The sequence below is a fragment of the Orbilia oligospora genome (genome assembly GCF_000225545.1).
Source record: "Orbilia oligospora ATCC 24927 unplaced genomic scaffold scaffold00043, whole genome shotgun sequence".
Taxonomy (NCBI): domain Eukaryota; kingdom Fungi; phylum Ascomycota; class Orbiliomycetes; order Orbiliales; family Orbiliaceae; genus Orbilia; species Orbilia oligospora.
In genome coordinates, this window is record NW_011645600.1 from 1,810,576 (window position 1) to 1,837,414 (window position 26,839).

The window sequence follows — 26,839 nt, forward strand, 5'->3', positions numbered from 1 at the left end:
TTTAATTTTAATTTTTTATTTTTATTTATTTTTTTATTTTTTTATATTTTATTTTGTGATTTTCCAACTTTAAAATTGATTTATTAAACAAAATGGTATGAAAAAGAACAAAATTGTGTTGTTCTGTTTGAGTTTGTTGGATTTGTTTATTTTTGGTGCCGGGGGGGTGCGATATTTCGCGCCATACTTGGCATTTGTCGCACAGCTTAAAATCCAACAGAAACACCTTAGCAACAACACGTTGAGTTTGGGACCACATTGAACACTGACACATTCGAGTATTCCATTCCGTACGGATTTCTATTGCGGCTCTCTTATTCCAGTTCGAGACAATGTACCTGTGCCAAATTGTTAGGTACAAACGGAATTCATATATTAATATAGCTAAATAAGCAGGATCCGGTGCTACAAACTAAATATATGACAATATTACAAAAACTCAATTAACAACGTCAATTTGAAACGATCCTTGAATCGATCGTGCGCGCCTTGGAAGTAGAAAAAAGCCCTCATATCATGGTATGAAATATTTCTAGGCCAAAAAAGAAAAAGAAAGAACGAAAAAGTAAATACAAGAAGAGGCGAATAACTATATAAAGAAAGTCCGACTGGGGATCTCTTCTACCACCTTCGTACGCTACTGACTCAACAAGCTGTTATTACCAGCAGGTGCGAAAGCCACTTGCACCTTTGAGGGGTCAGATTTGCGATCAAGAGTGACAAAGCGACTAAGTGGGGCTTCAACCCAGTGTGTAGTACTGGTGTTCTCATCAGTGTATTTACGAAAGTTCTTGAGCCAAGTTTCGTCAAAGCCTGACCAAGCGAGTACGCAACCCCCACCATAAAGGCCGATGACTGGAGCATGTTTGAGAATACGTCCAACAACAGGCATAGCCTGGATGAACCCAGCAGTTCGGGGGCCCTCGATGTGCCACTCGAATGAACCCCATGGACAACCTTCGCCCTGGTCATTCCGGACTACTTTCAGATTTTTTCCACGCGGGGCGACCCCAACAAAACCTTTGACGTCACCAGCATACCAACCATGGCTTCCGCAGGTCCAAACCATGGTGAATTTGACGGGAACGACAATAGTTTCGGCCTGCATCTTGTAATAATCGCGATCGTGTGTCGATGTTAGGTTTACGTGAAACTATCTCCAGATCAGCAGGGTTTATCATGATATCAAGTGATGATAATAAAGGCAAGGAATTCATTTATTTATGATAATACTTACAGGAAGTTAACACCTTGGGGGACAAATTCACACACGCGATAGGTTTGCTGAGGAGGGATGCGGCAACGCTTAATATAGCAGGCTGTATTTGTGTAGAAGAATCAGATTTGACAGCAAGGTGACACTTAAGGACGTCCACAATGAGAAAGGTTTGAGACGTCGTTAAGATTTAAAGAGATTTTTATGGTATGAGTAGGAACGAGACCAGGGTAAATACTGGAATAAGATAGAGGACGAACACTTTATTTCAACAGTGGAATGGACAAAATTATGCCTAAAACTTTCAGAGATAGGTTACAATCGAAATGAAATAAATTATGATGGATATCGATAGAGACTGACACCAAAATCTAGTCACCGAAAAACTGGCTTCAGATAACAGGAACTGGGGATACTTATAAAGATTTATTCCGTAGCTACAGAACCACGGCGCTAGCAGCAATTAATTCTGGTTTACGAGATAAACGACGCTCTTTCAGAACAGCGAAATTAAATTTTATTTTCCATTCTGAAGCATTTACAATTTTTAATGTTTGATTTTCGTCTCAAAAAAAAACTTGAAAAAAGATACTGACAGGCTCGGCTAAGCTAGTTTAGTGTTAAGCCTGACAAAAAGCTAGCTAGAGAGACCTATAGGCCGAACACGAGGAAGGAAGTATCTCGAGCTGGATAGATACACTACGTGTGAGGTGATTTCTTCCGCCACGTAGACCGACATCTACATATCTTATGCATATTCATGCAGACAATTCTTGAACACGCCGGCGCCCTCTTCACTTTCGGATAAACCCCGTTAGAATAAGATTAGTCTGTGTGATATATATATCGCTATCGTGCAGTTAGCGGCGTTTTGTCCTGGTGTAACCTCCGTGAAGAATTTCAGCCGGCGCTTGCTCCCCCACCCCTACGATAGACGGTGGTACTATGCCGCTTTGCATAAATCGGTCATCTCTATTGGCCTGGAAGGGAAGAAAGACAATTATAATTACCTAATTGGTTCCCAATTGGTTGGATGTTAGAGTACTTGCCGAGAGCAACGGAAATCTTCAAAATCCTGATATCAAAGCCAATTGAAGTATGCATCCTCTTGAAACTATTTTACGTACGCGAACTACCTTTAACAGAATGGATATACATTTTAGAATAATAGATTACGAATTGGAAGTTGATTGGCGCTCGTGATGCGCAGAAGACTTGCAGATTGACTTCTCAGGATTTCTAAATCCATTGATTCCAATGCAAGATCTGTTGGATACTCGCCCTCCAAATCGAATTGATCCTGATTTGGAGAGACATACATCTAGCCAATTCTACATACAGATTGCACGTCTTCTATCCTTACCGGTATACCTATCATATATCAAGGCCAAGAACTTGTGGGATTGGTTATAAGCAGCTTTGTTGGAATTATGTCTGTGTGTATGTGCTGTTCATTCACAGTAATCGATCACTCGTTGCATGAATTAATCAAGTCGGGTCGCGGAGGTTAGCTATACGGCTGAGCCCGCCTTCCCGTGACTCTCAAACCTCAAAGGACAACCCCCCCCCCCCATAAAATCATCTGTTGGAATAGTTCGGTTGAGTTTTGGATGTCGATAGTCAGTATTAGCATCAGTCACAATCCAGCAATATATATACTAGTACTAGTTTACGAGACCAACTAGTAACCATCTGATACTTCATCCCTGGTGGATTACAAACGTTCAAACACTAGCTATACAATGATGGAAGCAGAAACTACCGGAAACCGGAGGAAGCTCACTGCAGATGATTACACCATAGCAATAATATATGTCAAGCCCATAGAAATGGGCGCGATAACTGCTATGGTAGATGAGTTTCATCAGCCGGTTGAACTGCATATCAACGAGAAAAATGAGTATACCTTGGGCCGCATTGGTAACCATAATGTTGCTATTGTAGGACCAGCAAAAGGCAAACAGGGGAAAGTAGCAATCACAGGAGTTGCTGCACGCATTTCATATATGTTCAGAAACATCAAAGTGGGTTTGTTAGTTGGGATTGGAGGTGGAATACCTCGTCCAGACGCAGATAAAGATGTGCGATTGGGGGATGTGGTAGTTGGTGCACCTGAGTATGGTGATGCAATTGTCCAGTACGACCTTGGAAAACAATATACCGACAGAGTGGAGAACTCTAGGTCTCTCAATAAGCCGCCAGATATTCTTTTAAGAGTCGTTGACAGAGTCAACGACGAGCATCGACGAGCGAAGCTAGAAGACGACTTCTTCCGAAGCCACCTGAAGAGATTTGAACAGTTTCCGAGAATAGAAGAAGATTATAAACGTCCAAAAGCCGCCGATCGTTTATTTGATCCTCTATTTGAACATGATGGGAGTTCGTGTAGCGAACACCACACTTACTACGAAGTCAAGCGGAAGCCCCGAAATCCTAGACTAGGAGATGTCAAGATACACTATGGAACAATCCTGTCAGGGGATATGGTTATCAAATCAGGGAAAAGGAGGGACGAAATAGCATCAAACTATCCTAATGCTCTATGTTTCGAAATGGAAGCGGCAGGAGTAATGGACGACCTTCCGTGTCTTGTCATACGAGGAATTTGCGACTATTCGGATTCGCACAAAAACAAGGAGTGGCAAGGGTATGCCGCAGCTACAGCAGCTTCATATGCCCGGGAGATTCTTTTGACAATGGCAGAAAGGGTAGAAGGAGACTTTGGCGGAGGAACACGTACCGGGCTTCCTTCTAGATCCGCTACATGGCCTGCAACCGCAAACTCAAGTACTACGAATAACAAAAATACCACATCGCAGCCTCTTTGGGGTGGTGACTTTTTTGATAGCCCTCTTTTCACACCGCCTCCGAGTACCAGCAGTCAAACGCCGGTCCGTGCTCTCTGGGGTGGCAACTTCTTTGATGGGCCCCAATTTACACCGCCTACAAGCCCCGGGGGAATTGGAGTGCGGAAGACTTACACCTATTAAAACGTGGGCTATCGTTTCAATTTCTATAATAAGTTAGACGGCGATATGTCTACTTAATCAAGTGTTAGCATGTTACCTATTATTTTGTTTTTACTCTGTTATTATATATAAATTTATAAAAAGGATCCAATAAGAACAGGGGGCCCCTGGTTGGGGCTACATCTTCGCCGATTGACCCAGGTCCCGGCCGTCCCTCATCTCCATTATGCGTGGAATCGTGTCGTTTTACACTACTATCACATTGTTTTGATATATATAATTAGATATCTCGAATCAAAATCTATGTTAATTGATCAGCAGTACGGACTGTGATCTTCTTTTATTTTTTTCCAAGGCAGAGTTGAGCGTCCCTCAGACTAAATTTCGTATGAGATCTTAAAGCCTAACTGGGGATGGTGATATTCTATCGATATCCCGGTCAGGCCCGGACGCCGCGAACCTCTAAACCGCCCTATAACTATTTTGGTCTAGCTTCAAGATCAGGCACGAATGAGGACATGGCTGCAAGGTCGTGTTTTATAAATTTAGGTCTCGAGGCTACAGATGAGCACTTTGGCCAAAAATACTATCACGGTAGCTATAACGCTAGATGTATGCCATCAATTACTTAATTAAATGCGTATTACAAATTCTACGTACAACAAGCGCAAGCAATTCCATGCTATCATGTATAAGGTCTAGGCCTCGGCTCAGTAGCTGAGTCGATACCTCACTGTATTTACAAAATATAGGGAGCAACTGCTCGCGCAATATGAATATGCCTATGCACTATGCACCGAGAATTATTCACTTTTCTTGGTACCCAACTCGACACTTCTGACTTTTAAATCAAGCTATCCATATCAATCAACGGAAACCAAAAAAAACCTCAACTGGAAGATATAAAGTTCGTAGAGTTTACATCCTCAGTGAATCTATCCCTTGTCGCGTGTACGAACCTCTTCTCATCCTTCACTGAATTCAGGATGAACCATGCATCTTTCTTTGTCATTAATCCTTGCAATTGTCCATGATACTGGAATAGCAGATACCTCAGCCCAAGATCTTGGAATAAGGACGTTGCAAGCATCAACGAGCTTCTCGCTGGAAGCGTCATAGGCGTATGATCCATCCATGGCCGCATGTCCAGAGAATTCTCGGACACAGTTCCAATCAAGGCCGAGCCCCCGAAGTGGCATTCCGTTGTTCGAGGTAAATTCTTAGCCTTGTCGATGGCGTATCGAAGCTCGGTTCTAGAAATGTAGCCTAGAAGCAAGGCATCCCTAGCATCTGCCACAACGGGGAATCCTTTGTAAGGTTGAGTGTGAAGTAAATCATCTAACTCAGCATATTAGTAGCCGTATGAAACGTTAGACGAGCAATTAATCATATTCGTACCTAGGGATGCAATTGTATGACCAGTCGCCTCAATCATAACGATATCCTCAACCCTTGTCATGACCTGCGAAACAAGGAGGTCGGGTACAGGTTCTTCGCGGTTATCTAAGAATGGGTACTCTTGGAAATTAATCCATGCTTCGTAGATTCCTTTGCGATCGAATGCGTCCCCAACCCATTTGCTGATTAATACTGCCACCATGATAGGTAGTACATAGGTCAGCGCCCCTGTCAACTCGAACATAATAACAACGATGGAAACTAGAGAGAGGATAAGGTGTTAGCTATTTGGATATAGTGAGAGCTGAATCGTTTCAGTTCCTTACCGGTCATTCGAGTAACGCCTCCGACAGCCGATGCAGCTCCTACAATTGCGTAGACACCGGGTGTGATACATTGAACATCTGGTTTACAGGACCCAAACATCCAAGCCGTATGATTATTTCTCTGCCAGACTTGAACAACCATCCCCATGGCTCGTCCGTACAGGGCGCCAATTCCCATGGAAGGGAGTAAGATTCCGGCAGGAATCTGAAGCCCAAATGTAAATGAAGCAAGGATCATCCCTAGCACGGAGGCTAAGATCAGCAGCGACACTGGACCTGCAGTTTTCCCGTCTCTATTCGCGCCGTTAGTAATCAGCGAAAAACGAATTTCGAAATCAAACATACTGGCAAATGTCCAAAATATCGTCATTTGTAGCACTGCACTCTTGAAAGAGATTGGCAACAAGTTCAGAGACTTGAACTCGCATGAACACATTTGGATAATTTATTAGAGCCGACGCGAGGGCAACAACGAAGACTTCGAGAACCGGGAAAGATTTTACCCAGGTCCTCCTTCGAATTCCGGCTATAAAGATATTGACTTTAATGAAGAGACCACCGTATAGTCCCTACAATAGAAAAACAGAATTAAAATCCAACTATCTCAATAACATTTGTGTAGTACTCACCCCCATAATGCCCAAAATACAAAATGGGACTAGTTCAAAATCATGCCACCCTCGGGTGAATATAACTTGGTACATGACCAATTTTTCCGTCCTAAATGGGTTCATAAACTAGATAGACCTATTCGTTAGCTCGAATATAAACCTGAATCAGGATTACAGATCTGACCTGCAGGGTCACAGCCGCCACCATAGCACAAACGAAGCTCTGCCACATCGTTTTATCTGGGAAGTAGTACGAAACCTGCTCTAAACTGAACAGCACGCCTCCAATTGGTGACCCAAAAGCTACTGATATCCCGGCAGCCGCCGCTGCTGATAGGATTTCTCGCTTACGGGCTTCATTTCGACTAATGGAATGGAACGGCTTCATGAGGATATTGGCACAGCTGCAAGCCACATGCACCAAGGGGCCTTCTTTTCCAAGCCATAAGCCTGAGGCGACCGATAGACACTATCCAACTGTCAGTTGGGACCAGCAATCGCATCATTCACAAACAACTTACTAAGCCGAGCGACTTTATAAGTAAGGTCCATCCGCCCATAAATCGACGAATGACGAACCCGCCCAAAACAGTTTTTATCTCGGGTATACCGCTTTGGCGAGCATATGGGGCATATTCTAGAACCAAAAAACATGCAGACAGAGCAAATGTGATCTACCACCGCATCAGTACCTATATCATTGGCAGCAGGCGAGGGTGGGCTTACAGAAAATAAAATAAAGATTAGGTATTGTACTACATATACCCCACCGGCAGGCCCGACGTGGAGTAAATGTCCCCACGTGACCCAGTCTTTGCATTGCTCCGTCGCTATTGAATGTTAGGGGATTATTCCAGGTAGTCAGAAAAGTTAAGTACGAACATTGAAGACCCCAGCAGCAGAACGAGTGGTTTAGATAAAATGAAGTTGTGCAGACACCGGTTTTTACATCAGCTAGCCAGTTTCCGGCGATATCTATCGTGGCAGCAATAAACCCAACGGCCAAGCCAGAAAGGATGAGAACAATCCAAGCCTGACTAGCATCCGCAAGTACCCTAAAGTACGTCGTAATCCCCCCTCCACCGCGAAGAATCCGTAACCGTAGCTGCTCAATCGTATACTCGTGAATCCAGTCTGTACGCATCCAACGTCAATAGTTCCATTCGGCGAGAGGCTGTAACGAGATTTAGAGCACCTATCGCAGTAAGATCATCGTATGCGACTCTCTGCCCGGGAGCTTCTGTAGACCAGTCCAGAAACCCCGGTTTATTGTCCAGCATATGGCGACTCGGTCCGGCATCTGAATCCCCGAAAGGCTCCGCTGTATCGTCGGAAATCAGTTGTATCGGACTGTGCCGGGTATTCATATGGCTCCCCGCTGCGCTGCGCGACCCTTCGCCAGCGAAGGACATTCCGTCCATCCAACGCGGCGAATACCTCCGCCGGTCGCGACTTGTTGACTACCGATGGTATTACCCCAGCTTATTATTCAAGCATCGATCGCCTCCAAATGAGCTATATGGCTGTCAAGGGGGGTTTCGTGAGTGGCTACAGCTGAGATGTGGATATTAGCGTCGTTGGTTGTCGACTGAGTGTGACGTTGGGTTTGGGAGAACGTGGCCCTTGGTTGTACGAAGCAAATGAACAGATTGCCGGTATGAACCAGAAGCTTGTATTCCGAATGTAGCTTTCCGGACAAAATATCGCGAAAGACACAGTCTAGTTGTATTTTCCTTGAAGCCCGAGCGAATATCAAGATGTACGTAATGCAAGATCCACAGCTTATTAGAGGTGTTTGACACCCAACCTGAGATACCTCATGTAAGTACCTCTGGCGTGGGACCAGATCTTGGCCCTGATCATGCGGCCTTCACGCAGCTGGTCTACATGCAAATTAGCTGCCATCTTGGCCCGAAATCCGACATCTGGATCAGCTGGCCAGTCTGTTCGCTGCAAATCGCTACCCCGGCCCAGCCCAGAGCCGGCGCGAAGAAATAGGCCTGCATGAGACCGGGTTTACCATGCCTTGCCGTGGAAGGCTGTACTGTGTGTGGGGAACCAATTGTTAGCAGTCTATTGATGGATCAGGAAAGAGCAATGCAACGGCCGGCTGAGGTGCGGGGCCCCAGATTAGATTGGCCCCCCATCTGGATGCATAACAATTCGACGGTCCAAGCGATTCTATCTGGCCGGTTTGTATCATTGCATGGCATTGTAGTAATTGCACTGTTGGTGGAAACGAATTGAGGGGTTAGTCGAAGTACTTATACATTGTAGCCGGTCCCAACTGTCGACTCGACTTGACTCGACTCGACTCGAGCCGTTAACTCCCTCATAGCATAGACGCAGAGTTACGAATGGCCAGTTAGTTAGTCGGACTTACCTGATAAATACATTACAGTATATTCCTTCTACACACTTTATCAAAGGCTCTATTTAATCTGCAGATGCAAGAAACCTCATCTTCACCTTCACTACCGCAGCAGTAGCGAGATTGTTCGCGTGGGATGTAATCCCGGGCCGAGGCAAGCAACACACATCTTCACGATGGTTCTGACTGTTGGCTCAACCTCTCCATGCTTTGGTAATGTCGTCAAAATGAAGGCCGTTCTCTCTTCCGGACTGTGTATGTTCCCCATACCCGAGGCTGCCCGGCGTATTAATCTGTACAAATACGGGCTGCATTTACTAATTACTTACATATCGTCTATATCTACAAAGTGCCTTCCTCCCGGCTGGTCTCGTGTAGTGGGTATGTTGGTCATAGACTAGTATCCCTCCGACCCGGCCAGAATGGAAACCAAATCAGTGTTTTCTCAACTTCGGCCCCCAGGAACTCGACAGAGGTCCCAAAGCCCTCCGGAACACCTTACTCCAACTTGACTATTGGAATTCCTCTTGAAACTTTCCCCAATGAGCGTCGTGTCGCTATAGCTCCCCAAAATGTGGCCCAGCTCCGCAAGAAGGGCTTCAAAAAGGTCATTATTGAACAAGGAGCTGGTGCTGAATCTAGCTTCTCTGACCGTGCCTATGAAGCTGCCGGCGCTACAATTGGAGACAGGAAGTCTGTCTGGTCTGACAGCGATATCTTGCTAAAGGTTCGAGCACCTAATCTTGATACCGAGGTTCCGAATCTTCGTCGTGGATCTACTCTCGTTTCGTTCATCAGTCCAGCCGTCAACAAGCCTTTAGTTGAGGCTCTAGCAAAACAAGAAACTACCTCTTTCGCTATGGATATGATTCCTAGGATCTCTAGGGCCCAAGCATTTGACGCATTGAGCTCGATGGCCAATATCGCTGGTTATAAAGCCGTTTTGGAAGCCTCGAATCATTTCGGACGTTTCTTTACTGGACAAGTCACCGCAGCCGGAAAGATCCCTCCTTGTAAGGTCCTCGTAATTGGTGCTGGTGTAGCTGGTCTTTCAGCTATTGTCACCGCCCGTCGTATGGGTGCAATCGTTCGAGGATTTGATACTCGAGAGGCTGCCCTCGAACAGGTACAATCTCTCGGCGCAGAGCCAATCCGTGTCGACTTTGAAGAATCCGGCGAAGGAGGAGGCGGGTACGCCAAAGTCATGTCCAAAGAATTCATCGAGGCCGAAATGAAACTCTTCCATCAACAAGGTTGGTCTTCTACGGTGAACATTAATGCATTGGCCAGTGACCCGAATCTAATGTCGTTATCTGGCAAATAGCTAAGGAAGTTGATATTATTATTACTACCGCTCTAATCCCTGGAAAGCCCGCTCCTCGATTGATCACGGACGAAATGATCGCTGACATGAAACCCGGCTCTGTAATTGTTGATCTTGCTGCCGAAGCTGGCGGAAACGTAAGTTTAACCAAAGCGGGCGAAATTGTCACCAAGAACGACGTACATATCATTGGCTATACCGACCTCCCATCCAGGCTTCCTACCCAATCTTCGACTCTATATGGCAACAACATTACCAAGTTTCTTCTTTCCATGGAAGGAGCCGAAGGAAAATCCTTCGCCGTAGACCTCAACGACGAAGTGGTTCGAGGTTCAATCGTAACTCAAAATGGTTCTATTCTGCCGCCTGCTCCACGTCCAATCCCCCCGCCACCTCCTCCAACCAAGTCTAAGGTTGATGATAAAGCGACCCAAACACTTGAAATAACCCCATGGCAAAGGACTACCCAGGAAGTTGCTGTTGCTACAGGCGGACTTGGCGGACTTTTGGCTCTTGGAAAACTGACTTCACCTATCTTCATGAGCAACATCTTCACTTTTGGTCTCGCCGGTCTTGTTGGATATAGGGCAGTTTGGGGTGTTCAACCGGCTCTCCATTCCCCTCTCATGAGTGTCACAAATGCAATCTCTGGTATGGTCGGCGTTGGAGGCTTCTTCCTTATGGGTGGAGGCTACTTCCCAGGGACCTTCCCTCAGTTGCTCGGTGCGGTATCAGTTGCCCTAGCCTTCGTCAATGTCTCTGGTGGTTTTGTTATCACAAAGCGCATGTTGGATATGTTCAAACGACCAACCGACCCACCAGAATATGGATACCTTTGGTCAATTCCTGCCGGCGTGTTTGGTGCCGCTTTCGTCGCTTCTGGACTTGGAGGCCTCGCCATCGATGGCCTTCCCACCGCCGGATATCTCGTATCTTCACTCCTTTGTATTGCCTCTATTTCAGGATTGTCGTCCCAGGCCAGCGCCAGACGAGGAAATATTCTCGGAATGCTTGGCGTTGCAGTTGGTGTACTCGCAGCTCTTTCATCCCTCGACTTTTCGCCCCAGACTTTGACTCAATTTGGAGTCCTTGCTGCTCTTGGAGGGATTGCTGGTGCAGCCATTGGATTTAGAATTACACCTACTTCACTCCCACAGACTGTTGCTGGTAAATTCTTCTCGCCTAATTAGGTCCCAAATACAATGGATTACTAACTCGAATACGTAGCCCTTCATTCCGTCGTTGGTCTCGCAGCCGTGTTTACAAGTATCGGACTGGTACTTGGCCATGTTAATGATATCTCGACTTCACATCTCGTTACTGCCTATCTCGGAGTCCTCATTGGTAAGACCCCATTCCGAAGCGAGATTACCGGTCACCCAATATCGTTCTAATGCTCCCGAAATAGGTGGCGTTACTTTTACTGGTTCAATTGTCGCATTCTTAAAACTCGCTGGCAAGATGTCATCAAAGCCGTTGGTTTTGAAAGGGAGACATGCAATAAATTCAGGATTATTAGGAGCTAATATCGCCACCGGCGCACTTTTCGCAACTTCAGCAATTGGAAATCCTGGTATTGCTGCAACATGCTTAACAGTGAATGCACTTCTTTCTTTTGCGAAAGGCTACACCACGACCGCAGCAATCGGAGGAGCAGATATGCCCGTAGTCATCACAGTAAGAGAACTTCGTACTTCACTTTCAAAATCTATAACTGGTGGTTCTAACCAATGCCCAGGTCCTTAATGCCTACTCCGGATTTGCTCTCGTCGCAGAGGGTGTCATGCTAGACAATCCTCTTCTAACAACTGGTAGGTAACAAGACAAATATACTTGAAACATCGCTAATGCTTTTGTAGTCGGATCACTCATCGGGGTCAGCGGTTCCATCCTCTCGTACATCATGTGCGTTGGTATGAATCGGTCCATTACAAACGTTCTTTTCGGAGGCATCGCCCCAATTGCGCAAGAAGAACATAAAATGGAAGGAGTTATCACCAAAACCTCAGTTGACGAGACAGTAGACGCCCTACTAAACTCTGAAAGTGTCATAATTGTAAGAAACGACACCATAATGAACTCATCGGGCCATTTTCGCTTACACATAAACATATATAGATTGTTGGGTACGGCATGGCAATGGCCAAAGCCCAATACCCAATTGCTGAGATCGTTAAAATCCTCCAAGCCCGCGGAATCAAAGTTCGCTTCGCCATCCACCCGGTCGCAGGGCGCATGCCCGGCCAGTGCAATGTGCTCTTAGCTGAAGCATCTGTGCCGTACGACATTGTACTCGAAATGGATGAAATCAACGAGGATTTCCCGGATACTGATCTCGCCTTGGTTATTGGTGCAAACGACACTGTCAACCCAATTGCGCTTCGCCCAAACAGCCCGATCGCTGGTATGCCCATTATTGATGCTTATAAGGCCAAGTCCGTTATTGTTATGAAGAGAGGCATGGCGTCTGGCTATGGTGAGTTTCTATATCCCTAGATTTTATATTCTGAGATGCTGACGAACTCGAATCACACACAGCTGATGTCCCAAATCCGATGTTTTACATGCCCAACACTCGCATGCTTTTCGGCGATGCTAAGGCTACTTGTGACGGTAAGTCGCCCACAGAACTTTCCATAATACTCAAGGGGGAAAAAATAAGCTAACATTACCCACTCATAGCAATCAAAACCGGATTAACTAGCCGCGGAACACAAACAGATTAAACCGCAAGTTCGAATGTATTTTCCTTGTTGTATCAACGTGCTAACATTAACGCTTCCATCGGCATATTACTATACCCACATATATATCCTTTCTTATGTGAAAGCATAGATTAGATCTCAGATTATTTTGTCTTGCCGTCATTCATCACAGCAGTATCATGATACTTTTTTTGTTTTTAAGACATCGTGGAGACACCACCTCGTAGTGGTTGATCATTGACTAAATTAAAGTCTGTTGCATTTTTTCCTAGTTGCGTTGTAGGGTCCTATCGAGTCTCCCAGACAGCTGAGGTGCACTATCAGAGCTTGACGTTGAGATAAGCCGAATTCGAATGGCAACTTGATGGTAACTTAATTCGGTTTCGTCCTTGGTAAGCTTTAGCTTTGAAGTTGCGATCCGTAACTCAATTCTATAAATGGCGAAATCTATCTTTTATATATTCCGCACATTAGTAAACGTTTCATGATGTAGTGAGTATTAATATAGACCTTGATACGAACAAATGCATACCTTTGAGTAAGAAATATAGGACCATATGTCGGCAGTTAGCCAAAATCTACGCGAGTGCAACATACAACGAAGGGTTCTAGAAGGAGATTCGCAATAACCATTGTGAATGGTGACAGCCTGTGGTGAACAAAGAGAAGAAACAGTTCGAAAAGAATGGGGGACCCGTCCCCTATCCCTTAGGAGTAGGCCTTGGGTTTAAGCGCTCTTGCCTTGGCACTTAGCCGCGGAAAATTGAGATTCGGTGGCCAAAGATCAGCTAGGCGTGGACAATGCATTAATGGGCGGAGGGCTAGTATACGAGAGCAGCTGAGCCGGGTATAAACAATTATAACCTGATCATGAGAATACCTATCTCAAGGATTCGTATACGATGTGTCAGATGCAGAGCTAGAGTCAGGGTATCCTATCCTATTCGTTCACATAAGATATATATATATGCAGGAGAGCATCCCCCCTCCACAGTTTCAAACTGAACGAAGCGTGGATGACTACAGCTACCCCACTGGCTCTTCCGGATTGTCTTCGGTTGTATATCAAATTTAACCTAGTAATCTACTACACTAATTGACTTTGCGGGGGGGGGTTCATTAAGAAATTCCTTGTCATATATATTTGCAAATTTAAATATTTGAAGATCTCTGTCCTTACGAAAACGCTCAGGTCTCTAAATACATCAATGTAGGCCAACCCCTTACATTACCTAAAGCTTAAATAATCAGCACATATTTATTAACCTCGATATCGCAGTATTTTGAACTTAAGCACTCGATATCCAGGTTTCGGTGTCGAGTAAATAGAAATGGAGCAAGTGGTAAGCTTAACCCCGGAGTCAAGGCCCGCGTGTGCTATCAAGAAACATTCGATCAACCATTTAATCTCGAACCTCAATTATAACCAGGATCAGAATATAATAAGCCCGTAAAACCGCACTGCCCTGTTCGCTTAAAATCCATTGCTAAAAAACGGGATTAAGCTATAGCTTCCATAGCCATAATAAGAAATGCAAGTTCGGCTCCGAAATCAAAGTGTACCTGGAATCCTAGCTAGTTGTGGATTCGGCAAAGCCTAGGACCTAGATTCACCCTGTAGGTCGTTTAACCTAAGGGTTTCAAATATTCAAGCTAGATAGAATACCTTTCTAGTTGTAAATTTGGTTGCATTGTAGTGAAAAAAAAAACTATAACTGAAGAGACTACACACGTGGAGCCCTCTAGCACTAGTATCAACAGATTTCCTCTCGGACAATGCTCCATTTTGGGGGGCTAAATGCATGCGGTGTGTAATATATTGCCTTTTTCGCATAATGCAATGGTTGACAAAAAGGAAACTTGTATTTACATATAGGCGGCTACAACATATGGGTTTTCCTCGGATACCAGCTGCCGTTTACCCTAAAGTACTTTAGCCAGCCTTGAAACTTAACTGGTGTGTATAACTCAATTTTTAAACTCACTGATTACATTAGCTGATAAGTTCGTGTATTTACCTGACGGCGCCGCTACCACACCTATCACTTCTAACCCAGCTAGCTAGAATCCAATACAATTGCAATTTTACCCAGCCTAAGAAGAGTCAGACATTAAGGCAGTGCTGCCTCATTATGATGTTCCCTTCCATGTCTTTAAATTGAAACATCACATGATACTACCAAAATCCCCTCGGTACAGCCGAGCGCCGTGAGGTTATAACTGATGTCAGTGAATCGGCTTTCCATCACATTTTTGCCTCATTATTAATATCAATCTCATGGGGCGGATTGATGGTACGATTCTGCGACATATATTTGTCCAATTCGTATTCGCCTGTATCTACAGTTAGTAGGTGAGACAGTACACCTAAGGTTCGGAATATTCAGTCAGCTTGAATAAGAAATATATAAGATTACGGCTTGATAGAGGTATTGCAGAAACGTGAACGGGGTGGCGAGGTGGGGGTTGAATACGTAACTTATCACCCAGAACATTCTAACGATATCGCGGGGAATCGGGCCATTATTTAGGGATAATGCAAGATCTTAAAGCATGCTGAGGCTTACAGTTCAAAACTAGTATATCCAATTGGAGTTTTTATGGGATGTATACAGAAGCAAAAATACAACAAACTCACAATCTTACGGGGGGGGAGAACTAAATCCCAACCGATCAGTAATCGATAACCAGGTACTGGTATTATATGATATGCTTGCAAGGAGTAAAGGGCTCGAGGGATATATGCATATATCTCAAGTCGTGCACCACCAGGTCCTCCACAATCCCCACAAAACGGCCCAATTGGTTATAGAATTAGAATTGAGCCTCGAGTCTCTTAGTCAAAGCTAGGCCGTCTTTTTGTGAACGATACGACCCGTCCGGCCTCGTACCGTCAGCATACATACATTAAACCCCACAAAAACACGCTCGGCCCGTGATCCGTATACATAGTCACCGACGCGAATCGGAATTGTGCAATCGAGTTCGGCGCTGACCGAAATCGATTTCCCTAACATGCGACATTGTGGAAATTATTTAGTTTATTTTTGATCATTGGCAGAGTTGTCTCTCCAGAGTTGTCAGCCGGATAGATACGTAGGCTGAGATATCGATACACCGACGCTTGGCTTACGAGATATGACACTGAAGTTCCCTGTGCGGGAGCTCTGCAATGGAGCCGGGTCAGCGGCCAACTGCAACCAGGTAACCACGGATATCATATCATACGATCTGTTATTGCAAGTGCGAAGGCTCGACTATAACTTTGGGCTAGATTAATTTGAAAGGATCGCGAGCGAACAAGCGATATCTTATGGTACTTGTAGCCAAAGAATTTAGCCTGAAAGTCGACGGGAAGTAACAGGGCCATGACGCTGCCGAGTTCGAGCTGACCCAAACTGAGAGATTTGGTCCCGGTCTTGTCGACAATTGCCCCAGACCCCTGTCGTAGACCCGGTCCTTTGTGTGACTTTAACCGAATTCCAACAACCAACACACTTCCCAAACTCCAGAACCCATGCATGCTTTGGAGTTGAAGGCGTGTCGTATAGGCACAATCCGATATCCATTTCCGCAAGTCATGTCTCATCGACTCATCGTTCTGTAAATACGGTACTAGTTTACGGTTTACAACGCCGCGCACTGTTATTTCCTAGTCACCTATGCAGAAACCTGAATTCCCGCATATTCGCACTTCGCCGCCTAGATGCATGGATACATTGATACATCGATATTGGATACGAGCTATGGATCATCATGATATCACATTCACCGGTACACCTCGCACTTACCAAAGGAAGGTAGATAATGACTATCTATAGATGGAAGTATCTGCAGATTGGATACTGAAAGGTCTATAAATACTAAGAGTACCACCCTTAGGGTGGTTTTTTTTTCATCATCAAGCAAAGAAAACTTCAAATCAGATCACCAATCAAGAGCATTTCTAGCTATAAAAAGCCTACAGTCTACTTCCAGATAACTTCAAACTGTAGGAATTTAGATCATATCTTACTTCTCTAGATCTAGAGCCTTATTGGACTCTTTCTAACCCGTCTTTTCTGTAGACAAACAAAATGAAGGTTTTCAACGTTATCGTCCTCGCCTTTGTTGCTACTGTCGTCGCATCGCCAGCCCCAGAGCCAATGGGCGAGCCCGGCTCTGTCGCTGAGCTCCACAAGCGTCAGTGCTCCTCCTGCAGGAACGGCCAATACAGCTGTGTCTGCGGACCCGGGTAAGTAAAACTCATACTCCACCGAACAAATACAGCCTTCTAACTTCTCCTAATTTATATAACAGACAATGGTGCTGGTACAAGTGCTAAATTGTTTCTACGATCGAAATCTCTGAGACATGCTTGCGACTAAGATATATGGAGGGCCAAGGGCCTTTTAGTCCGATGCCATGGATATCGGAAATCACTCATTCCCCGATTTCATTGATTTATTATTTCTGTATATATACAGCAACCGCATGTGTAAAATGTTTCGGCGCCAGCGGAACATATACAGATCTTGACTATGTGGCTTGCTTTCTACCAATTTCGCATTGGCTCTAGATACCACAAATGTTGGCCCGAAACTAGGTCGACTTTGGACTTCCATATTCATTTATTAAATCTAGAATCCAATTCAACTCTATACATTCTCACAAATACTATTTATAGTTTACAATGGCGAAGTTGTGGGCTATAAGCAGCTAAATCTCTAGGCACTGCAATTATCGCTCGGTTGCGATATCGATCTCCGCTCATGCAAACCTGTCAGTACTCGGTACCATAGCCGATTTAGCCATCCGTGTAACAGTCTGTTAATTAACGCTCTTCAGATATGTAAGAGCAATGTTGAATCCGAAGGCGTTGCAAGTCTCGATTTCTATCCGATCAGAGTGAGCCAAGATATTTCTATAAACCAATTGACCGACGTAACATATACTGTAGCCTCAAGACGAATAAATTGCTTAATCGTCAATAATTAAACGAACTTGCCTCGTTGTCCAGGTGCTATAAAAAAAAGAATAAGCTGGTATACGGGTCCACCAGGGCTATCCGCATGATCCCACGATCCGTGAGCCGGTTTAAGCTTGCACTTTACCAAGAGCTCGTCAATGCCACCTCCAATTGAAACCAACATCTGCAGTGTGTGCACAATGTTACATTCACAAAGACCCTCTCGAACTCTTAAGCTTTTCAAAAGAAAAAAAAATAAATATATATATTTGTAAATCAATAAAAAAAAAATTAAAAATAATAATAAGAATAAAATAAAAACTACTGCCCCTAAAACCAGAAAACCACATCACCCGGCTAAGTACGGCAACGCCTACCAGTTTAGTTTGCGGTAGCTCAAATAGTGTTGCATCTCGCATCGACAGGTGCAAAACGCATATTGTCAAGGACATGCCAAATTTCTACAACAGCTGTACTTTTGAAATCCACGCGGCACTACCTTAAAACGGTAGACCGGAAACAAGGACTTGTACTGTTTGGTTAATTCTTCCCGTAGCTATAACTTCTTACTACATCAGCGGCGTGCCCATAATATCATCTTTTCTATGGTAAAAATCCCACTGGGAACAATTCGAACAATTAGACTTATAGATCCAACAGGCGAGTAATCGCGAGCGACCATGTCAATGGCAGGTACATCCACGGTGATGCGGTTGAGGGGCGCCACTAAGCAGTCAAGCGTTTTAATAGGTAAGTTAAGTCACTTCGTGCCTAACTTCTTGATACATTGAGATAGCCTCGACGAGCCAAACCAAGCCAATTCACAGTGTCTTATCCGACATACCCTCCACAATTTCATGGGCTCATGAGTGAGATGAGGCCTTAGTATATAGGGACACCTGGATCTCCACGCAATTGACCTGCACTTTAAAAGCAAATGTTTCCCAGTTTTCCCGGGCTAAATTTCTGAGGTATTTGAAACTTGAAGTCCCTACTGAAGGTCATTGGTTAGCCGCAGGACTAACTAGGTGGATTCCAAAGGACGAGATCTAGGCCTTTACGACGCCGGATTCCTTAAGTCTCGACACTCCAACGCTCTTTACATTGTATTAATGCTGTAGTCGAACTTTCGACAGAACGATCATTATGAAGCCAACTTTTATTCACTCCTTTATATGCCTTGCGGCTGGTATTAAATTCGCCGATGCATACGTATACGCGACAAAATGTAATGCCGACAATTGTGCTCGTGCGATCACGGGAACTGGAGGCAAAATACCAATGACAGAAAGAGCTCTTCACTGTTCACAATTCATGGGGGCTATGGGGCCGGCACCGTCTACTTCTACCAGTACATTCATTCATATAGTAACTACCTCTTCTACTGTGGGCACTAGGACGGTAAGAGAACTTGCGGGTTTAGAGAACCGCACAATTCTAGGAGTTATGGATATTAAACTGACATTTTGGCTATTCTTGTAGGAAACTGTTACTGTTGGCGGGGAGGAGGAGGAACCAGAAGAGACGCCTGTGATAGGTGGTGCCGCAAAGGACTCAAAAATTGCTGCAAAGGATGACGCAAAGGGTGATGCAAAGGATGATGCTAAAGATGACGCTAAAGATGATGCAAAGGACGATGCTAAAGATGATGCAAAGGATGATGCAAAGGAGAAAGACGACACCCCAGCAGCCGATGAGGCGAAGGACAAATTGCGAAGAAGATATGGAGACTATGCGGCCGAAAAGGAGGAGAAGCCAGCTCCTGCCACAGTAGCCCCTAAGCCTGCCACCACTACAACCGCAGCGATTCCAACATACGCTAGCGCCTGCTCCGGAGCAATGCGATACAGTTCCGCTTGTTCTTGTTGGGGAATCCAAAAGGGATCCGCCGCCCCCACGACCGAAACCGTAGTCGTCACCCAAACCTCCATCGCGGTTGCTAGGGTCACCGCTGTCGTTAAGAAAACCGCTCTAATTTGCTCCAAAACACAAGAGAAATGCGGTGGAGTCTGCAAGAACGTCTTTACGGATGTCAAGAACTGCGGAGCTTGTGATTTGAAGTGCGCAGACGGTTCCACTTGTGTCAACGGCGTTTGCTCACACGCATCCTGTGAGGGTGTTAAGGAATGGCAATGCGACAATGAAAGCAAGAAGGGTTGCAATGGTGCTAGCGAGCACGAAACCTTTTGTATGAAGGGTATAAAGGCAAGCTTCTGCACATCATTCGCTAATCTTCCGCTTTGCCCCAAAAAGGAGGAAGATGGATGCAAGGCCGACGCCGATTGCTCGAAGGGTCAAGTCTGCGGTCACATTGCCTGTTGTGGTTGGAATATATGTATAAAGCCACACTATCCGGACGCAAGTGGGAGTCCCAATAAAGCATCGTCGAAGAGGCTCTTCAAGAGAGAAAACAAACTCAGATTACGAAAGATGGCCCAGGTCAATTAGACTCGGTAACCGTCATTCATATTCACAATCGATTTACTATCACTGATGGATATCAATATCTACTTAACCAAGTCTGCATAAACCTTTCAATCTGTTTTGTGTTGTTGGAATGTTGTATTTTCGATTAGAGGGTTTTATCAGTTCTAGTATACTAGTACAGGCGTCAAGGATATCAGAATATTTTTTATATTAGGTACGAAGTATTTAGGTACTTAAGTAGTCTATATCGTGGCATGTCTCTATAGAAATTGAAACAGGGATATACCTGTAACCATCAATGGGCCATGCAGACCCAAAATCGCTCATGACTTTCCAATGATGCGTACGTAACGTTAAGTGGCAATATCGATATCGACATGCCGACATGCGTAATTAATGTTCCAATTGATATCTCAACTTCAATTTGAAATATTAGTGCCACCTAAATTCCCGCTTAGATCAAAAATAAACTGTCTAGTATATATACTATTGCTATCCCCGCTACTGTCACACGAGGAACCATACAGAATCCTATCAGATTTCTGGCGAGGAACAACGAGACCAGCGAGGAAGGGTTAAAGGTTGTGACAAAGAAACGTGTTGTTCGTCAATTTGTGCTTCTGAGATTCATAGAACCGACTTATCAGCCCCAAGTTTCGCTTCCCCTCTACGCTGGTTGGCTGGCTCAATCCCATTATATCGATAGCATATCAATTTCCGAGAGATTATTTTCTACAGAATGTTCTCAAAAAGAAACCAAACAACAGGGAGTCTAGTCGTATTGAAATCAGCCTCGTATTTCTTCTGCATCGGGGAGAACGGCTCTTCGGCACCAGAGCTTGTTTTACAAGCGAAGAGTTAAGCTTCTGCAAGGGTTCAGGGTAGTATTCAATATGCCGACCTCTGCTGATCGTCGCAGATTCCGATGCTGGTTGGCGTAGGTCACCTCGATTCATGACGATATTTCCCGTTTAGCCATGGTCTAGGAGGCCAGTTTCTCTATTTTAAGGAATTTGAGCATTGTATGAGGATGGGACGATGATGGGCTCAGCGGGTTCTATTCCCGATCGCGAGTCGACCCCGCAAAGTTATAAAATGGGGATCGAGTTGACGTTCTCTCTGCCCTGCCATTTTTATAGCCGTGAAGTTTCATGTAGACATATGAGGCTTTTCCTTTATTTTGGTATAAACTGTGGTCTATCTCGACTTAGGTATTCGACTGACATCCCACGATACTCGATCGCTTAATCAAGTACTTATACATATCAAAGCTAGTTCTAGGGTTTAAACAAAGTATGTATTCCACTATACTAGACTCTTCAACTTTTTACTTGACATATTGTAATAATAGTTTAACAGAAGTATACTCACTATTATGCCCTGCCTGATGTACAGCCCTCGATCCAGTGGCCAGTGCAAATATTCGCTATATATACACACATAGATATATACATTCGAGACTCATCATGATGATAAAGTTAATTCTTTTCAACATTCTCATTGTGTACGGTAACACGCTCGTAGCCGCCGCCGCATGTCCTAAAGGTGAACCATGCACGAGTTGCTCAACATTCTCTACACCACTATGTCCTGGCTTCCCGGCGTCTGTCCTATGTGGGCCGTGCGGGAGTCCAATAGCCCATCCTCCTTGTCCGCACCCGTCACCAACTACCACCGCTTGCACAACATGTACGACATTTCCAACTCCCCTTTGTCCTGGGGGTTTAGGCCCCAAAACTCTATGTGGCCCATGCGGAACGCCGATTAACACTCGAATACCCTGTCCCATGATATCGATCCCTCCTCCTACTACTACAGCTTGCACGACTTGCACGACTTTCCCGACACCCATTTGCCCCGGTGGGGTAGGGCCTGCAACGGTTTGCGGGCCATGTGGTACACCGATCAATACACGAATACCATGCCCAATAGCGCCACCGGCGGTAGCTACAACTAGCTGTACAACTTGCACTACTTTTGCTACGCCGCTGTGCTCCGGATTAGGGCCGACAAAATTATGCGGTCCATGCGGCACGCCGATAAACACGATTCTACCGTGCCCGATCTTGCCACCAACATAAAAATCAGTGAAATGACAGGGGTAGTATCAATGATAAGGAAGATTAAGAATCCGGGAAGAAGACATGTTTAACCTCAAACTAGTATAAATGGGTTTTGACTTTTAGAGTACAGTTCGCATGTTCGAGTCAATGTTACCTTTCCAGCATGTTCCAATGTTGTACTATGTTGGCATATAGCATACTAGTAGTCTCCAGAAATGAAGATATTAAAAATTAAATATTTGTAGTAAAATTCGTCTAAGGCCGAACGCTTCGTAAAGGCAAAAAAACGGACTAAAGAATCGATTTGTCAGATGAAACCGCCGCGCACTCGCAGAAGCTAGAAGCGTATGCATACGTAGGCACTCAATAGACAACGCACTTTTGCAGGATACCTTGTTGGATTTCCCGAGTTGTGTTGACAGTCTTGGTTCAGTGTTTTAGCCTGCCTAAGCTGGCTAAAGGTAGCAAGACTCCTGTCAATTCTTCTTCTTCTCTCCCTCCTAACTACTGCCAGTCACTTCTCCCTCAACTTCAACCCTCACCATCTCGACCATCATCCTTCCATCAACGCCCGCTTCTCCAAGACGCCACTCCCAACTACCACCGAGGCCATACGAACTCAGCCGCTATTCCCTTCTCCGGCATGTTGTAGTTCGGCTCCGGGAGTTTCACAGGGAACCTTTTGGTCCGAAAGGACGATTACTACAGCAGCCCCTCTACAGCTCGTGTGTGGCGTTTGGATTCGACCTATTCCGGGAATTATCATCATCAAAGGATATCACTGGCCATAGCACCATCCTTGGGTCTTGTTTCGTGAAGAACCCCTTTCTCACCAGTCAGATTACCGAAAACACCTCGACGTTTCTATTTACATTCTGTTTGCCTCAAAACGATTCGCTACAACTAGACCGAATTACCTCCACCCAACCTGATACATCCCCTGAACAACTATCTCACCTCCTTCAAATCAGCAGGCAGCACCCTCTTGGACTTTAAAATATACATCATTCCTAGGAGACTACTACCCTCAACCCCAACATCCTAAAGTACTCTCGCAGTAAATTACAGCCGTCAAAATGAGCAACCCCTTTGCCGCCCTCGCTAATCGAAGGGTATCGCCGAAACCTAATGGCCTGAGTATGGGTATGCCTTCATGATACCTTAAAATATGACAAAACACAAGAAAGCTTAACTTACAAACTTGTTTAGCCTCCAAAAAGCGCAAAGCAAGCCCTGAAGACGGTGACGACGATCGGATGTCTGCGTCCCCCACTGCGTCCCCCAACCTCGCTAATAGGAACATACCTGGTGGCCCGCCAACACAATCCCGAAATATTAAACGGGCCAGAACTTCTGTCACAGGGAGACCATTACCCCTTCCTCGACTTTTGGAGACTCTCGATGCCAACGGCCTTAAGTCGCTCCTACGAACCTTGTGCGAAAGAAATCCTCAACTTACTGCGGAAATTTCTGCTGTTGCGCCAAAGCCAACTGTCAGCAGTTCGCTAAATCTCCTCCATAACTATGAAAATGCTGTCCGCCAGTCATTCCCATACGGAGGAAACCCAGAAGGAGATTATGCCTATAATCGTGTTCGACCGGCTTTACTCGAGTTGCTAGATGCTCTATCCGACTACACCCCACACTTCCTTCCACCTAACGAACAGTCATTCTCGAATGGTCTCGAGTTTCTCGATGGTGCTACCTCTATTATTCACCGGCTGCCGAACTGGGAGAACCCTATTCACAACCATCACAAGAACATTGCCTACGAAGAAATCTCGAAAGCTTGGATCCTCTTGTTGAAGGAAACTGCAAAGAGGGGTGGCGGAATCAGTTTACAATATGATGGATGGGATGGAAAACTTCAACGTCACAACGAACAGTCCGGTGGCAGGCTAGAGCCGGCGATCGCGGAGTTACGTATCGTTTTGGGGTGGCTAAGTCATGACATTAGTAATCAGTCAGTCCAACAAACACGGACTGGTAATACTCTTGGATTTCGCATTGAAACACCCGGTGCACCTGTCGCCCTTCAAATTTGGTAAAAGACATTGGAACCTTGTCACGCCATCGATTCCATTCACAAGTAAAGAATTCACCCTAATACGAACTGCGATGATTCACAAGTCGCATCTTCTATTGTATCTTACCCCGTATCCCTCTCCTCAAGTGTCCTAGCGCATTACTATGTCTAGCGTTTCCCTATTCCTTTTGTAACATTGGATCCCCGCAGAAGTCCATACATATATTCTCAGCAAGCCAATTCCCCTTTCCCTTTTATTTCCCTTAAGCAGTTATTTCGTGGTCTACACTTTACTACATGGCCAAAACTTTCCTATCACTTTTATTCTGCAGCTTCTTTGTTTTGTTTACACAAAGGTCTCGAAATTTTCCTTCCTTGTACTTTTACTTCCTGGTTTACTTTTGGGTATTTGCATTTTGGGGGGGTTGAATAGGAGTATTAAGGCTTTCTTCTAAGTTTTTTACTACTTTTGTGTATTTTTCCTCCTTTTCATTCGATAAATGACGCCAACTGGCGCGGTACAGTTTCTAGGATCGTCCGTTTTCAAATATAGTGTATTGAATGGTTAATAGTTGCCTGAGCATAAAAGAGACAATATCAATAAAACCCTGCGTGGTAACTAAGATTATTCCCATGAGGCGAGTGGGTGCTAGATCGTATGCGTGGCGACAACATGGTCCATATTAGCCTTTAACGTCAAACGAACAGCCAAACATGCGATTCCACGTCCCGCTCCCAACCTGCATCTTAGGAATCCTTGTCCCGTTGGTCGCGGCCTATGAAGTCGCACTCTACCCAGAAACCTTGACTGGCCTAGACGCTACAGAAGACGACCCCCTCGTTTTTCACATCTACCCTCGTTTCGAATGCAACAAAGCAATCCTTGGTTCTCGCTTTAGGCAGACACAGAACGTGATCATCCGTACAGCTGAAGATGCGATGGGACCTGGACTCCTAGCCTTTTACAGCGCAAAGAAGGATGACCCAGACCCCTGTAAAAGAGAGAATGGGATTCTTGCCGGATATTTTCGTAAGAATGTGAAGCCATCGACGCAGGTTCTTTTCACGGATATCATGACCGAGATTACACATTTTATGGAGTTGACTGATCAGTCCGAACTATGGGCTTATTTGGTTGACTGGATGGGGATGAAACCTGGGAATTCGGCGATTAGCTATCCTAAGCAGAAGAAGAAAGATTTTGACTCACCTCCCGAGTGGGAGTTTATCAATTGGTACAAGATGGATATTCTCCCATATGATCATGATTTTGGGTATGCTACCGAAGAAGATCTCGATCTCGGTATGGATTCAGAAGGGGAGTTAGATGAAGCGGTTGAAGGGGTGCAATGGCCAGAGACGAACGCCGAGTATGGAAGCATACTTGCGCCTGGGCAGAAGGTACCCGATGACAAGGTATACCGGGGCAATTTTAGAGATTGGAGGAACGCGAGGTATCGATTCGGAGATTACAGACCCATAACAAAGCATTTTACGCAATTTAATTCGCTCGATAAGCTTAGAGATATGGGGTATATTATCGACGATGCTAAGGAGTTGCAGATAAGGCTGAGGAGACTAGAGGAAAAGCACAAGGCGTCCGAGATCGAAAGGGGGTTTGAAGAAGCTAGGCACAATAAAATGAAAGCTGAAGAGAAGTATACAGGAGTTAGCGATGTATTCAAAAAATTTGACTTCGGGATGAATGTTAATCCGCCCCAACCCCAGAGATTGCTTCAACGGGGCAATAATGATTTCTTGGAGGATGCTGTCGACCCAGAATTTCCGACCTTTGGTGGGGCTCCAGGCGTTGATACTTATAATATGTATGGGGGACCGGAATATTTACAACAGGAAGGAATCGAAATTGAAGAAGAAAAGGAGGATGACAGTGATTTTGCCCAGAGATACGGCGGGCCGGGGCAGATCGAGTATGAAGCAGATAACGAGTTTGGAACTGATTATTTGAGTACAACCCAATTTTTAAGTAGCATTCAGGGAGAAAGCCAAGGAGTGCCACCACGATCCCCATTATATGACTATGATTAATTATCAATGCTCAGACATTAATCTTAACTCTGGTCAGAATTTCGATACCTCTGTCAACATGCACATGTCATGTCAGGAAACAAATCCACAGTATTTTGTTGCATTTTTTGCGTTGCGAGGACAGCTTGGGAGATGAATTGCTGTACTAAAGATTGAACTAAGATTTTGAAGGGTATCTACTAGCTCCCTAATAAGTCTATATATTATGATATAAAGGGTATTCGTTGGTTTGTAAGTCGATATATTTTAGATTGTATACATTGAGATTGTTTTAAATAGCAATTAAGTAGTAGGTAAACGCAACTACGAGGTCGAACACCAGAGCAGTCATGAACAATCGCTCACTCCGCTCAGATTGAAAAAACACAGACCCGCTTAACACCATAAAAGATAACTTTTGAAGAAC

The 26,839-nt window shown here is 44.9% G+C and overlaps 8 protein-coding genes across 8 annotated transcripts; 6 read left to right on the plus strand and 2 right to left on the minus strand.

The window, feature by feature from the left end:
- Positions 1 to 637: 637 nt before the first annotated feature.
- On the minus strand, positions 638 to 1,108 carry AOL_s00043g544 (uncharacterized protein; the record flags this gene model as incomplete). The annotated part of the gene is made up of 1 exon (XM_011121030.1): positions 638 to 1,108. The coding sequence occupies one exon, from the start codon at positions 1,106 to 1,108 to the stop codon at positions 638 to 640; it is 471 nt and encodes a 156-aa protein (XP_011119332.1).
- Positions 1,109 to 2,958: 1,850 nt separating this feature from the next.
- Positions 2,959 to 4,206, plus strand: AOL_s00043g545 (uncharacterized protein; the record flags this gene model as incomplete). Its single annotated transcript, XM_011121031.1, has 1 exon — positions 2,959 to 4,206. One exon carries the CDS (start codon positions 2,959 to 2,961, stop codon positions 4,204 to 4,206), a length of 1,248 nt encoding a protein of 415 aa, XP_011119333.1.
- Positions 4,207 to 5,074: 868 nt separating this feature from the next.
- On the minus strand, positions 5,075 to 7,941 carry AOL_s00043g546 (uncharacterized protein; the record flags this gene model as incomplete). The annotated part of the gene is made up of 10 exons (XM_011121032.1): positions 5,075 to 5,523; positions 5,584 to 5,844; positions 5,910 to 6,202; positions 6,255 to 6,478; positions 6,539 to 6,646; positions 6,705 to 6,989; positions 7,042 to 7,194; positions 7,286 to 7,350; positions 7,403 to 7,654; positions 7,716 to 7,941. 10 exons carry the CDS (start codon positions 7,939 to 7,941, stop codon positions 5,075 to 5,077), a joined length of 2,316 nt encoding a protein of 771 aa, XP_011119334.1.
- Positions 7,942 to 9,067: 1,126 nt separating this feature from the next.
- Positions 9,068 to 12,941, plus strand: AOL_s00043g547 (uncharacterized protein; the record flags this gene model as incomplete). Its single annotated transcript, XM_011121033.1, has 10 exons — positions 9,068 to 9,146; positions 9,242 to 10,144; positions 10,216 to 11,382; positions 11,443 to 11,559; positions 11,624 to 11,892; positions 11,954 to 12,026; positions 12,075 to 12,271; positions 12,334 to 12,691; positions 12,754 to 12,828; positions 12,898 to 12,941. 10 exons carry the CDS (start codon positions 9,068 to 9,070, stop codon positions 12,939 to 12,941), a joined length of 3,282 nt encoding a protein of 1,093 aa, XP_011119335.1.
- A 4,055-nt stretch (positions 12,942 to 16,996) lies between these two features.
- AOL_s00043g548 (uncharacterized protein) lies at positions 16,997 to 17,244 on the plus strand (the record flags this gene model as incomplete). Its single annotated transcript, XM_011121034.1, has 2 exons — positions 16,997 to 17,154; positions 17,220 to 17,244. 2 exons carry the CDS (start codon positions 16,997 to 16,999, stop codon positions 17,242 to 17,244), a joined length of 183 nt encoding a protein of 60 aa, XP_011119336.1.
- Positions 17,245 to 19,014: 1,770 nt separating this feature from the next.
- On the plus strand, positions 19,015 to 20,316 carry AOL_s00043g549 (uncharacterized protein; the record flags this gene model as incomplete). The annotated part of the gene is made up of 2 exons (XM_011121035.1): positions 19,015 to 19,269; positions 19,351 to 20,316. The coding sequence occupies 2 exons, from the start codon at positions 19,015 to 19,017 to the stop codon at positions 20,314 to 20,316; spliced, it is 1,221 nt and encodes a 406-aa protein (XP_011119337.1).
- A 3,118-nt stretch (positions 20,317 to 23,434) lies between these two features.
- On the plus strand, positions 23,435 to 24,406 carry AOL_s00043g550 (uncharacterized protein; the record flags this gene model as incomplete). The annotated part of the gene is made up of 2 exons (XM_011121036.1): positions 23,435 to 23,501; positions 23,568 to 24,406. 2 exons carry the CDS (start codon positions 23,435 to 23,437, stop codon positions 24,404 to 24,406), a joined length of 906 nt encoding a protein of 301 aa, XP_011119338.1.
- Positions 24,407 to 25,098: 692 nt separating this feature from the next.
- On the plus strand, positions 25,099 to 26,433 carry AOL_s00043g551 (uncharacterized protein; the record flags this gene model as incomplete). The annotated part of the gene is made up of 1 exon (XM_011121037.1): positions 25,099 to 26,433. One exon carries the CDS (start codon positions 25,099 to 25,101, stop codon positions 26,431 to 26,433), a length of 1,335 nt encoding a protein of 444 aa, XP_011119339.1.
- Between the last annotated feature and the right edge of the window lie 406 nt (positions 26,434 to 26,839).